The sequence below is a fragment of the Diorhabda carinulata genome, chromosome 1 (genome assembly GCF_026250575.1).
Source record: "Diorhabda carinulata isolate Delta chromosome 1, icDioCari1.1, whole genome shotgun sequence".
In the NCBI taxonomy this organism is placed as follows: domain Eukaryota; kingdom Metazoa; phylum Arthropoda; class Insecta; order Coleoptera; family Chrysomelidae; genus Diorhabda; species Diorhabda carinulata.
In genome coordinates this window covers 39,027,556-39,042,256 of record NC_079460.1, presented here as the reverse complement: position 1 = coordinate 39,042,256, position 14,701 = coordinate 39,027,556, and the positions used below count along the sequence as shown (strand labels likewise).

General features: G+C 29.9%; 2 protein-coding genes across 4 annotated transcripts in view; one reads left to right on the top strand and one right to left on the bottom strand.

The window, feature by feature from the left end:
* The window catches only part of LOC130898726 (NADPH oxidase 5), a 97,234-nt gene extending 84,625 nt beyond the window's left edge, over positions 1 to 12,609 (top strand). For 2 of the 3 annotated variants that reach the window (XM_057808210.1, XM_057808227.1), the window contains exons 2-19: positions 248 to 342; positions 2,440 to 2,551; positions 2,678 to 2,775; positions 3,412 to 3,532; positions 3,922 to 4,072; positions 4,554 to 4,764; positions 5,532 to 5,758; positions 5,966 to 6,154; positions 6,569 to 6,762; positions 7,287 to 7,608; positions 8,100 to 8,435; positions 9,075 to 9,216; positions 9,703 to 9,926; positions 9,989 to 10,137; positions 10,625 to 10,699; positions 11,041 to 11,250; positions 11,423 to 11,626; positions 12,085 to 12,609. In XM_057808210.1, coding sequence (XP_057664193.1) covers positions 248 to 342; positions 2,440 to 2,551; positions 2,678 to 2,775; positions 3,412 to 3,532; positions 3,922 to 4,072; positions 4,554 to 4,764; positions 5,532 to 5,758; positions 5,966 to 6,154; positions 6,569 to 6,762; positions 7,287 to 7,608; positions 8,100 to 8,435; positions 9,075 to 9,216; positions 9,703 to 9,926; positions 9,989 to 10,137; positions 10,625 to 10,699; positions 11,041 to 11,250; positions 11,423 to 11,626; positions 12,085 to 12,282 — 3,258 coding nt within the window. In that variant the 3' untranslated portion in view covers positions 12,283 to 12,609. The remainder of the gene's footprint in view (positions 1 to 247; positions 343 to 2,439; positions 2,552 to 2,677; positions 2,776 to 3,411; positions 3,533 to 3,921; positions 4,073 to 4,553; positions 4,765 to 5,531; positions 5,759 to 5,965; positions 6,155 to 6,568; positions 6,763 to 7,286; positions 7,609 to 8,099; positions 8,436 to 9,074; positions 9,217 to 9,702; positions 9,927 to 9,988; positions 10,138 to 10,624; positions 10,700 to 11,040; positions 11,251 to 11,422; positions 11,627 to 12,084) is intronic. The other variant, XM_057808218.1, reaches the window with a different exon arrangement.
* A 156-nt stretch (positions 12,610 to 12,765) lies between these two features.
* LOC130898747 (rRNA methyltransferase 3, mitochondrial) lies at positions 12,766 to 14,695 on the bottom strand. The gene has a single exon (XM_057808237.1). It carries the CDS (start codon positions 14,613 to 14,615, stop codon positions 13,401 to 13,403), a length of 1,215 nt encoding a protein of 404 aa, XP_057664220.1. The 5' UTR covers positions 14,616 to 14,695; the 3' UTR covers positions 12,766 to 13,400.
* Between the last annotated feature and the right edge of the window lie 6 nt (positions 14,696 to 14,701).

Here is a 14,701-nt window from a genome sequence, read left to right as displayed (position 1 = left end):
ATTGTTGTTAGTTATTGCGTATTTCTTCTGCATCGTTCGCATAATGAATTTGTTCCATAATTTAGGCACGTCTTGTACATTGTTTCTCTTGCTTTACAATAAATGAGAATCAAAAACTTTCCTAGATCTCCAACCATTATTAATTATAACAATTTCATAGTCACAAAGAACAATACTAAATTGATCATTACTCAAAAGATAATTCAGAAATATCTGCAAATATTAATGACGCTGTATATCTTTGCAGGAGCTTTTGGAACAGTTATTTAAATTATTCGATCAGGACAGAGATCAGTGTTTGGCGCAAGAAGAGTGGATAGAATTCTTAAAGCAGAGATTAATGTAAGTTTGCCACAAACTTGTGATATTGATTCATTATTCATTTACATAAAGATAATGATGTGATATAAACGCTAATAACTGGAAAGTAAAAAAAGCGTCCTAAAATTAATTATCCATTTAAAATGTTGAGAGTAAATACAAGATAATTTATTATACGGTAAGCTGAAGGTTACTTCTTGTGGGAAGTAACATTTTATTTATTTCAAGGAAAAACAAGACTTCAGATCAAATAAAAAAGAACTTTCTCAGATTATTACAGAAAATATGATGGTATGCAATATCAATATTTAGTAGAGGCTAGAAGTACAGGGGTGTCTCATAAGTAATGTCAGTTTTCATACTTTAATTTATACATGACTTAATTTGTCAAGACTAGTCTCTAAGAGTACAATTCCCTTTCTTTCTTTTAATCATTCTCTCTCTGCGATAAATATGAAATTCGAGTATTGTGAAGATATTATTGGGCACAAAAGTTTAAAGCAGTCGTGGCAACAAGGAGAATATTTGAAACTGGAGGCGAATACAGTTAATGATTTACAATCGTTAGGTAAGATCTATAGAAGTCGTCAGATAGTGCCACACGAATTAACCGAGAAGAGATGTTGTAAACAGCTCCTTTCCCTATCGAAAATGATTGTTTTATTAGAGGCATTGTTACTCGCGATGAAAAATCAGTGGTTAGGGAGAGAGAGAGAGAGAGAGAGAGAGAATAATTACCAGAACCCATCAAAAAAAGGGGTCGAATCGGATGGAAAGTCTTGTGTAACTAGTGGAATTATGAAGGTTTAGTATACGAAATCATTCCAGTGGTCGACATATCAATGCCGAGGTATATAGTGGAGAGCCCAGGCGAATGTATATATAAATATTCAGATTTAGTTAAAAGAAAGCGGTTTCTCTTACAACATGACAACGTTAAACCACATACTGCGAAAGGTTGACTGAATATGATCGCAGAACTTGGTGGTATTGAATTCTTACCACATCCAGTATTTAGTCCAGATCTTGCACTGTCGGTTTTTTTAAATCCATAGGATATGTTGATAATCTAATGCAAGAATTTGTTACATCTAAGCCCAATGGATGGTTTCAACAAGGTCTCAAAGAACTTGCTCAACATTCGATTGAAACCATAGAATACGATAGGCTATAGTTCGAATATTAAGGCCTTCTTTTTTATAATTATTTAATACAAAAACATTGAAATCCGATATTATATACACCTAGTTCTAAACAAATTTTGTCTCTATTTGTAAAGTAGGTTTATAAAAGAAATTCCATCTGTAGATGTAATGAAAAAATCTAATATTTCAATCGCCTTATTTACTTCCATTTATAGGAATTTTGGTGAAGAAAAAACCGGAAGAATAAAACCACCAAATTGTCATTGAAGTATTGATTCACACATTGTCTAATTGCTGTTAATAATAATTGGATTCTCCTTATAAATTGTCTTTAACATACTATGCCCCAATTTGGAGCATTGAATCTGCCAAACTTTTAGTAACATCATGTAACCGTGTAAAAAAACATAATTCTAGTTTGATATAAGAAAAGAACTGAATACCATTAAAAATAGTAAAGACTAAAAATCATTAGATGACAAAAGATGGAATAGGAAATAATGAAATCTTTCCCTAGGAAAACAAAACGAAAAATAAAAAAAGTGCAAGACAAAGGAAATTTCTTCTAAAAGAACTAGATCGATACATATATACAAAATGAATATTGTTGTGGAAGCCTATTGGAGGTTACTGTGAGAAATGGAAACGATCTTACACTTGGTTTCAGTAGTTTCAGTGAAACATTTTGTTATTTATCAAAAAATTTGTATAACGATTACACGATAACTCAATGTTTTTTATTGGAAAAAACATAAATTTGGTTTGATTAGTATTATCTTCATCCCCTTCCTCAAAAATTGTTTATTATCGACTAGTGAATCGAGAAATTCGAATACCAGTATGTACTATGCTAATGAATGCTAGTTATCGTGGATGAGATATTTCAGAAAATCTTAAACTGAAGTTGTAGACGCAATTTTTCTGAAAATATATTCTTTGTTAGAACATTCTTAATCCAGTCTTTCACTTTTAGAAATGAAACCCAAATCGACTTTGCGGAACAACTAGAAAGCGTAGCGTATTGTCTATGTGGAGAGAAACCTATCTACTTAGAGCACTTTTATTTAATTTTTTTAACAAAAGGGGTAAGTAAACGTATTTAAATTCCTGCTTCTCTATACAAACGTAGAAACTCAGAAATATGCTGAGGAACTATTTATAGAGTATATAATAGCAGATGATTAAATTTTATACATTCAATTGATTTACAGATTGTGGATAAATTATTTCGGTTAATTGATGAAGAAAACTCTGGGGTGATACCTTCCGAAGCCATAATGGAGTTTTTAAGCACCGTAACTAATTCCAGGTGAATTTTACCCTTAATACGCATTTAATACCGTAAAAAAATGTATTCCATTCGTTTTTTGTTAATTTACTAAGTGGTTTGCAATTGGAAATAGAATCTTGATTTAAGACAGTATATATGGTATTCTTAAAGTAGCTCTAACACACCCTCATCTCATATCTAAATGCTGGAGAATTTGAATTATTGTTTTAGCGAAAGGTTACTTTTAGTTGTGCCCTATATTAATTATATAAGAAGAAACAATTTAGTAGTTCGTTAAATTTGGTCTAATTTACAGTTATTAGAATCTCTTTGAACTAATTTCGGGCGTTATAGAGCATCGAGTTTACAATACGATGTCAAATATGGGAGGATTTCCTCCTAAGTTCCGCGTTGTACTATCTATGAATGAGTAGAAACATAGTTACTCACATTTATAAGAACTACCAGCCTCTTAACTCCCAAACTAAAATAGATAAAATAAAATGTGATTCAATATTTTATGAAGCATATATTAAACAAGGAATAAATTGCATCTTCTCTATTTCGCGCTTCTTAATAATATTTTTTTACCCTTTTTATATATTTCACACGATAGAAATGCAATAATATTTATTATTATTTATATCTGTTCAAATATATCTTTTAATTTTACAGGCCTCGCACAGGCTTTGATAAAAGTAGTATAGACCGATTGGAACAATTATTTAGACAGACCGTCGGACAAGGAAAAGAAATTAAGAAGGAAGATTTTAAAAACATTGTCGTTTCAAAAAACGTAAGCGTTAAATGTAAATTATTTCATTATAAAATATATACCTATATATGTATGTACATATACATATATACTTATGTAGGTTTGGAAAAATCATTCTCAGCATGTGGAGCCCATGTAGGTAACGAAATCAAATAATGAAAATCAGTTTGAGAATTGAATAATATTCTGTCATTTCAGCTGCTTGTTTTTAAATGGAAATATATAACACATGGTTATCGGTAATATGGTAATTTAACGAAATACATGAAAATCTATTCAATATGTCCAATTTTGTTTAATATAGGCTTCATTACACCTAAATCATTTAGTCTGCAAGTGATTTTACTGTTAATTATTCAATATCTCGTCATATTCTTTAACTATTTAATTGTGTGTTTATTATTTTTTAGCCTTTTTTCACAGATAGAGTATTTCAAATCTTTGATAAAGATAATTCGGGATCAATATCATTGCAAGAATTTTTGGATGCTATGCATCAATTTGCTGGACAAACACCAGATGATAAAATAAGATTTCTGTTTAAAGTGTACGATCTGGACGGTGAGTGAAATAAAATTTTTGATGATTTTACTCTATTGAGTATCTTATAAAATGCATCCGTTTATTTAAAATTTGCATATCATTCTCATGATTTTTCAAAGAAAATATCCATTTAATTTATTTGTAATGAATTGGTAGTTAGCTATTTAAAATACCATCAATTTGCCGACCAATTATGTCAAAATCCGCACCTTCACTAACAATGTTACGACCTTGTTTTATACATTGCTTTTTCGCTAATTATGTCACGAATTTAGACATCTCATAGGTAGAATTCGATGTTAGTTTGAAGTGATGCAATTGAGACCACTTAATCGTCATTAATTTGAATTATTATTAGGAAAGACTCTGATTTTTACACAACTTTGTTTATACGAAACTATGAATACTATTTATTTTGGCCATGTTTATTGCTAGCATTTAAAATCATAATGATCATTATTCAGTGTATAACTAACTAGAATTTACGAAAATAATCTAGGTGATGGGTTGATACAACATAGAGAGCTTCAGCACGTTATGAGAGCTTGTATGGAGGAGAACGGGATGCAATTCAGCGAAGAACAAATCAGCGATTTGACTATGGCTATGTTTGAAGACGCTGATTCGAACAACAGAGGAGCTATAACGTACGAAGCTCTAAAAAATCAATTAGAAAAGCACGGTGGACTTTTAGAAAATTTGTCAATCAGGTATTATTATTTCCAATAAATTTTTCATTGTATACATTAGGATGTTGTGTGGGAAAAATTATTACGGGTGAATACAATGGATGCTAGTAATGGCTATTGGTATAGAATAAGTAACTTCAAAACTATCTAATGAACACAGACTTTCAATTAAAGAGAACTAAGCTGACAGAGGAAAAATTACTAGCATTAAACGTGAATCTCTAGAAGGGGAAGAAGCACTACATATGTACCATATTTGACTTTAGAGCTAATATCTATAAATTGGAATTTTTTCTTGATAGGAAATCAAAAAATCCAAGAGAAGTGGAAGATATATGTATATACGTATGATCTAAAAAAATAAAAATGAAGCTTGGGTAGCAAAGAAGGTGTGGGTGCTGGACAATGCACCTGGACACCCTAGTGAATAGCAGTTGGTATCGTGAGATTATACAATAAAGGTTTACACTTCACAAAAAGCTTATTCTACAAGCATTAATCTAAGATAATGATATTACGAATATATTCAAGATTTTCAATATTGGAGACGATACTTTTATGCTCTCGGAAGCTAAGTACACTATATTTGATCCTTTAATACCGAAATCCTAGTAGAATATACTATAAAATACATTTGATTACTTATTCATTATATCCAAAAATTTCAGTACACATAGTACAAATATTCTATTTCCTACACAGCTAGAGCTATTGAAAAAAATATGTATTACCATAAACTGGCAACCACTTGTAATTATCGATTCCCTATATTTCAATTTTTATTTCAGCATTGATCGTTGGTTAGTACCACCGCAAACCAAAAATAAAAAGTCTTCGTTATTGAAAAAGATTATGACTTGGAGACCATATTATTTCACGATTCCTTATGTCAAAAACAACTACGTATATTTAACTTTCTTATTAGGATTCCTTCTAGTTAATGCTGCTTTATTTATATCCCGATCAATTGAATATTCAAGATCAAATTGGTATACGATATTTGCCAGAGCATGTGGTAAGTATATTCCCATTACATATTTTTGTATAATTTCAAATAATTATTTTGATATTCGAATATTGTGTCATATCCTAAGTCGAACCTTAAATTACAAACCAAATATGTTGTGGTTGAAATATTATTTGACGTGAACGTACACATTTGTTGGGACATGTGACATTACTTCCAGACTATCTATTTCTCATGCGATTAATATTTTTCCAGGTCAGTGTCTGAACTTCAACTGTACATTTATCTTAGTATTGATGTTGAGACAAACTATAACATTTTTGCGAACAAGAGGATATAGTTCAGTATTGCCTTTAGATCAACATATTTATTTTCATAAGTTAACTGGAATGTTTATTTTTGGATATAGCGTTATACATACTATTATGCATGTTTGCAACTTCAGTGAGTATTCTTAATTTATACACCTGATTATATATTAAACTTGGATCCATGAATAAAGGCAATATAACATTTGATTCTTCACATATTCAGTTTAAACAACAGAAATCTAGTCTACTATATACATTTAAAATAAATTTATTAGTTCAAGTACCAATTTTCTTCTTGAGAAATTCTCGAATCCATAATAGTTATTTACGTTACGCGAGTTAAATAATATCGCTCTTTTTATAACGTTTATTTATTTATAATATTTATTATAATCTTTAATTACAATGAAAATATTTATGTGGAATCAAATAGTGTTTGAAGTATTGTTGATATGGAAGCAGGTCCTGGTGCCTATATATTATAAACTCTTACTTCTGATTTAAGCTTTCGGTCATTGTATATGAAAGCATATTTAAAAAATTTCAGGTTTGGTTGTAGTGAATGATGCTGTAATAAATGCTAAGAATTTCACTACTTCTGAATGGTTATTAACCAGTAAGCCGGGTCTTTTCGGATTAATTAACGGCGTCGCTAACCCCACGGGAATGGCGCTTATGGTAATACTTATCGCCATAGTTATTAGTTCACAGGCGTTTGTAAGGAGAGGAGGATGTTTCGAGGTAAATATAATGTGGAATTTGATTCATAAATGAAGTTTGAGTATTTAACTTGAATATTCCATATATGTAACGCGTTTTTTTTTCATCTCTCTAAATGTTGAATTAATAGATTACGTTATATTGTTGTATCGTTTTGAATGTAATGTTCACCCTCTACTAGAGAGATATTCATTCTTTCACGGATCATTCACAAATTAATTTACATTATTTATTGGAATAATTAATCATCAACTTCATCATCATCAACAACAATTTCGTAAGTTATTTATTTTCTCTTTATTACTCTTCTCATATTTTGTACCTTGTCGACAATATTTAAGGGTTACTATTAGCTGTAATTTCGCCTCCTTTGATTTTACTATACCTAAATGGACTAATAGGTCACACGTAAGCACTTGCTGGCCACGATTCTATTCAATTTCCCCCAGAATCGCATCTGACATTTATCTATTAAACGAGTCACGATTAGAAAATATACAAATTGTAGTTTTATAAGTAATAAATCTCATGAATACTTTTTCAAGGTATTTTATTACACGCATCTCATGTACGTACCATTTTGGATACTACTAATTTTGCACGGTCCTAACTTCTGGAAATGGTTCATCATACCAGGGATAGCTTATGGATTAGAGAGAGCTTATAGATCTACTTTTATAGTCACCGAGAGAGGCAAAACATACATTAGTTCGGGTTTACTTTTACCGTCAAAAGTCACCCATTTAGTAATCAAAAGACCAGTTAGTTTCGATTTCCATCCAGGCGATTATGTTTTTGTGAAAATTCCTGCTATTGCCAAATATGAATGGCATCCTTTTACAATTAGTAGTGCGCCAGAACAAGAAGGTAAAATATAAAAGAGTATTCAGCCGAAATCTTATCTCTAGAGTCTCATAGATAAATTAATATTTTAATGAAGGGGAGAAATAAAATTAATACTATGAAGTATTTTATTATAGACTCTAGTGTATTAATTCTTCATCTCTTTCAATTAACAATTATTCTTAATTATTTTGAAGACTTCTTATTTGAGTTACTTCACTTTTTCTTATATAACATTAAGCTGAAATGTCTACACCACCAACACTCACATTTATACTTTCTGTCGCGCGCCACTGGGTCTCTGAAGACGATAATTTGGTTATCGAAATGCCTGGCAGACAGTGTAATTGTGAGTGCTGGTGTAGTGATAGTATAAAGAGTTCGTTTAGTACAATTTTAAGGGACTTTTCTATCATGCATGGATAATTTATTTAATCAACAATTATGTTATTCTAAAACAATAAGATACAGTGTACATTGACAGATATTACATTACGTCAATTATTTGTGTTTAGATTACATGTGGCTCCATATTAGAGGTGTAGGTCAATGGACAAATCGTTTATATGAATATTTTGAAAGAGAACAAGAAAAACTTCATAATGGTGAAATTCCGGCTGCAAATTCATCTAATACAGTGAAAAGATTGTCTAATGGTAGTATTCAGAGTTGCAAGCAAAATCCTTTAAAGAAATTACACAATACACTTACTAGAACGTTGTCCAATGAGAATCAAAAAACGGGAATACAATTAGTTGGTTTTACTAATGGAACTTTTCAGAGTGACGAAGCTTGCAAGGATTCCAAAACAGAAATTGAGTTGAGTAATAGAGCTACTTGCAGTACTTCAGGTAAGAGTATCTCTTATGAGAAAAAATCTGACATGCCTTTCTAAACTTTACTTATTTATATATTTATTCATGTGAACAGTAAAGTAGCAGCTTAAATCAATTTCGACTTTCTATTAATTCTAGAATCAAATTATTTTAAATTGGTTTCTTACCTTTATTTGATAGGTTTCTTATGCGCGTATATAAATTTTGATGCCTTCTATTTGTAAATAGTTTATGTCGATTTTCTTATTGTTTGATTTATAAAATCCACAGCAAAATTAACGGTAATTAGAGGTAAAAGTCGTACCTTACAGTTGTAAGAGATATTTCTTTCCTTTTCATGCTTGGCAATAGTCAATCTCATTTAACAAGAATCCACCCAAAATATCCTTCAAGAAATAGGAAGCCAAGCATGATATAGCCAGCTTACAGCCTTGACTTTATTTGAATAAAGACTTAATCGTTTAATTTTGTTTGGGAGTGTATTTAAATTGAGATATATACTAAATGAATCAAGTAAAACATAATTTCCAATTTTTGTTAGGTAATAAACATATAATCCTTAATCTATGTTGATCTTGTAATAAATTCACTGGGTAAATGATAACGAGCCATTCTAATTTTCAGTTTTTAACATTTCAATAATATAATTTTTAGATCTGCCGCTTGCTAGATCGAGGAAGTTATCCTCCGAAAAAAGATTACATAGACTATTGTTCACCAACAAAGCTCCTTTAGAAAAATCTTTATCAATGCCTGATATGCAAACAAAAGCGAAAAAACGAGAAAGGATGATGGTGTAAGGATTTTCCTTTATTTAATAATTGAAATGTTTTTAACAATTGAATCAAATAATGAAGACACGGAATTGATCGAAAGTAACAGAAATTGCAGCTTATTCAATATAATATTATAGCATGAAAAATAAATAATTGCGTTTAGTGAAACTACGGCATATAGCAAATCGATTAAATACCATTATTCAAGGTTACTTAAAACAAAAAATGGAATAAACTTCATGACCTATTTGTCCTGTTTCAAAATAATTGAGTGAATCTTGAATAATAATTATTATATTTTGTTTCTCGGAAAAAGGATCCATGTTTAACGTTTTTTTTTTTTCAATTTTTACAATGTTTCTATTGTTTAAGTTACCTACCGCTTACTATTTCGCAAATACCTATATAATTTGATTCAATCTATTTCCTCAGGTTTTGAAACTTGTGTGATTGTGATAATTCAATATTTTATATACACATATGTATTTCTCCCTGGTGTATCTTAGGTTGAGGGAATATATGAGATCTGAATCAGAAAAAAGTTTCAACGAATGCCAAATACGGAGAGCTAGATTGAAATCATTAGGACTGGCGTATTTAAGCCCCCAAAATAAGAGTTTGGCTCAAAGTTTTCGATACATGCGAAATAAACCAACAATAATAGCATTCAAGACTCCAAGTTTAGAGGATTGCGGAAAGAAAAATTCTACATCATCCTTAAGTCAAATGGGTGAGTACCAAAAACACATTTTAAAATAAATTTGAATGATAAATTTATATTTATATTTACAGTTCGGCAAATTAGTCAGAAAAGTTTTACGTTCTCCCCAGAGAGGCAAGTAGAAGAGGGTCGAGTTGAGCTAACCTTCACAGATTCTCAATTTTCGCCCAATCTAGGATCAGTGAAACCTATGAATTATCCTGTTGGAAAACCACTAGAGGTGAGAATACCATTGAACTTTCCTACACAAATAACATTAAAATTGATTTTCTCGTTAAAAATTCAACGTCATTCATATTCTAACAAATCAAAAATTAATGAAAACTCCTATAGTCAATTTGAATATTGAATTCTATGAGTTTAAAAATTTTTACAAGCTTTAATAATATCAAAAATCACCGGAAATCTTAATTAATTATTGTTAGTAAAATTTTATTATTGTTATACATTTATACATATTACTTATATTGTATTTGACCATAATTTCAGTCCCAGACGTTGAATACATAAGTATTCGAAAGCTCGGACCACTTTGGTGTTTTCTTGTCACGTTCCCAATAAAAACCGATCATTTTATATATATATATATATATATATATATATATATATATATATATATATATATATATATATATATATATATATATATATATGTTCTAAATTTTATTTTATTCACTCTTAATTTTATTTCATCTGTCAATTGTAAGAAAGCAAGACCTAATCTGTCTAATGAAGTAGCAGAAGATATCCGTATTGAAGTGTTGGATAAAGAAGGAACACAGGTGATTTATTTGTGCAGTGTGTTTTTCCGTGATGTTTGTATAAAAATATGTAAGAACGCTGTGGTTGCGACTGTATATGAAAAAAAAAACAACAAACACGAGTAGTGTGATCATAGTTATGTCACACATAGTTAACTGATTTAATTGGAGATGGCGTGATTTACAATAATAATATTTTTTCAAATAGGTTGTTTCACTTGTCACTTGAAATCTTACCGTCTCTAATCCTGCTTTGCTTAATGTTATTAACTATAGCAAAGTTATTCTCGGTTATTAATGCATGTTGTGATTACACAAATAGTTTTACCATGACATTTTGGTTACATGAATTTTTATTTTAGATTTATCTAGATGGACCATACGGAGCTCCATCCAGTCATATTTTCCGAGCTCAACATGCAGTTCTAATAGCAACTGGTATCGGCGTTACTCCTTTTGCTTCTATACTCCAATCTATAATGCATAGATATTGGAAAGCCAGACATACTTGTCCTAAATGCAAGTTCTCGTGGGCTAGCGACATACCAGCTACAGTAATGAACCTCAGAAAGGTGAATTATTTATTCTTCTTTTATGATAATTTTCAAAGTATAATATAAGATATTAATGGGTTACTATATACTTTCGAAGTAGTGGTATATAGTTAATCTGGTTCAGAAAACTCTTAATAGTGCTGTCGGATTTAAAGGTTTGTCAATATTTTGTATTATTGTGTTTGTTTAGGTTGATTTCTTCTGGATAAACAGAGATCAGAGGTCGTTTGAATGGTTTGTAAATCTACTATCCCAACTAGAAATTGAGCAAGCAGAGCTTGGGGGTGCTATGGAACGATTTTTGGAAATGCATATGTACATAACTAGTGCTTTACAAAAAACTGATATGAAGGCAGTTGGATTGCAGCTCGCTTTGGACTTATTACATGAAAAGGTATAAGATATTTATAAGTGCTTGAACCATAGTGTCCACGAACTCCACCATTTGCCAGTCACTCTTAGTATTGTTTAATGAATATCTTTTATTTCATGTCACTATCAAATACACTTTATTTCAAATCAATAGTTCAATATCATTTCAAAAGTAATACATTTCATGGGGTTTTGAGACTGAACAGTTAAATTTAGGAATAATAATAATTTATTAATAAATTTGTTCAAACTTATATTTACAAAGCAAAGCAGAAAAATAATATATAAATTGTTGGATATATCATTTTCACCATTTTTTCCATTAATTTGGAAAAGCACCATGTTTCACTGTTCTACCTCCTGTTGCCATCATATATTTAAAATATTCAATCAATACTGAAACAATTTACCTCAATCAATAATTGTAATGATATTTCATAAAATGATTCTATCAAAAAAATTTACAAAAAATTTTTGCAGGAAAAACGAGATTTAATAACAGGACTTAAGACTCGAACTAATGCTGGTCGACCTAATTGGGATAAAGTTTTTAAGCAAATCTTGGATCAGAAAAAAGGAAAAGTTACCTTATTTTATTGTGGACCACCCCAATTGGCAAGGATTTTACGTGTAAAGTGTGATCAATTTGGTTTTAATTTTAGAAAAGAAGTGTTTTAATAATTGTGTAGATAAAGTTATGTTTGTAAAGTATTTATTCTAATTTTAAGAACTGCTACATTATCTTGCCAGAAACCATTAATATGTAGTAGGTAAAGAAGTTTTCAACAAGAATTGATTAAAAAAATCATTCAAATTTTTTCAAAATCAGTAGTTTCATAATTATTTTCATTAATATTGTGATTCAACTGAAGCTTTTGGGCAATTATTTTATTTATAATTCTTTAATTCCTTCTAATTCCTGCATTCAATTCAATTTGTAGCCTTCCATTATCATGAATTCATCCTATAGCAATCCCCTTATCATCAATTCAATTGTTCAACTTTAATTAACCACACACTTCTTTCTTTAATATTTCTCCACCAATGTGAACAAAACATTTTAATATTACTATATTTGCTCTACAGTATTATTTAAATTTTGCAGCTCTATATTTATTTTTGAAATTAATTGCAACTTCTCAACTAAAACCATTTTCAGTATATAGAAAATTCATTTTATTGTATATTAAATGACACAAATTCCACTTCATACTAACACAAGTTAAATTTATTTTTATTTTCTGGTGACATATCATGTTTATTTATAATTACGATTACCACTATGTAGTTAATTTTTAATAAAAGGTTTTAGTATGATTTGCTGTTTTAAAATAACTTTGCCAATACCTAAACAACAAAATCCTTAATTAATTCCATTCCTGCATGTGTAATTTTAATAAAAAAAACAATTGTGAATATTTTAGATTTATAGAACAGTTGCAGAGATGGTCATACTTCCAAAATTATTCTTTTTTAATAAAGTGTCCAGTAAGTACATGGAAAATATGCAATATTTGCAAAGGGCTTGATGATTAAGAATAATATCTACGAAATTGATGTCTTCAAATCAATATTCTATGAGAAAAAAGCATATGCAATAATAAATCCATTGATAAAATTATTTTAAAACAAAAACTATATTCAGAAAACATTGGATAAGTCTTCACTTATTGATATACTTTATTTTAAATATGAAAATATAAGTAAAAATGGACAAAGTCTTAGTGATTTCCAAAATTTTACATTCTCATGGTTTAAATAGATCACAAAAGTACATTAGAATTGACTGTGCTTGATTAAACACTTGCTTGAGATGTTGCAATCAAAAATTGCCTTTTCATTTCGAATACAATAATTCCCAGGGCAGTACCAACATTTAAACTGTCAACATTATTACCTAAAGGTATATTTAACCTAACACCTTTTAGTTCAGAAGCCAATTTATATGACTGCTCACTGATTCCTTCAGTTTCCCCTCCTACAATGAGCACATTATGTTTATTGGGATCAAAAGCTACACCATAATATGGTAAAAGAGGTATAGATCTCACTAATTCAGATAACACTTGTTTATCAGAACTTTTTTCCACAGTACTGAGTGAAACAATCTTATTGTCAGCAATAAATATATTGTATTCTGTAGGTAAGTTATCTTGAATGGTTTCTAAGTCACATTTCTTTAAAATTTTTAGTTTGAAATGAGCACCACAAGCACTCCTGAGCACTTTTGAATCCCAAACATTAACACAACCTTTAGTTAAAAGTACTTGTTCACATCCAACTCCACTACTAGTTCTCAAAATAGCACCTAAATTGTCAGCTTCTCGAATGTTGTCACAAATGAGAGTTAGTGGTAAAGCATCTTGTTTAGGTTTATAGAGTTCTAAGTTGGGAGTTTTAAAAATGCCCATCACACCAGGACTGGTAACTAAATCAGACCACATTTGAATTTCTCGGTAAGGCATTTTGTACAATTTAGCACCAAGTTTTAGAATTGAAGGTCTTAAGAATTCTACTTCATCAAATCTGCTAAATAATAAATACTCTAACTTGCATTTGGCATCTAATGCATCCTTGATTAATCTTTTACCCTCAAGTAGAATGAGATCTTTTTTGTCCCGTTCTTTATTTGACTTGATCTCCGTAAGTATTTTTGTTATTCGCACATCATTATTGTTCATTTTGGTATATATGAAATTGCCATTTTGATCTATTGTTGTTTCTAACATATCTACAATAACTTTTGACACGGGCATTCGTTTTGAAATGGTGAGAGGTTTAACATCTTTGGGTTCCTTTTTTTCATTTGATTTATTTGCAAAATAATTCTCATTCCATGCAGTATTCTTACTACTTTTCTGAGTTATTCGGGTATCTGTTTCTTCATCATATTCTTCACTTGAAATTACATTCACCGGTTTGCGATTAAACCACCTTGCCAAACAACGAGACTGTTGAGTCAGATTTAAAAAACTTTCGGATAATAATAAAATTTTTATTTTATTAAACATTTTCAGAGATTTACAACAATTTTATGATTATATACTTCTTCTGTTTTATAAGTACTTACATTCAATTTACTTGGATCGCAAGCAAC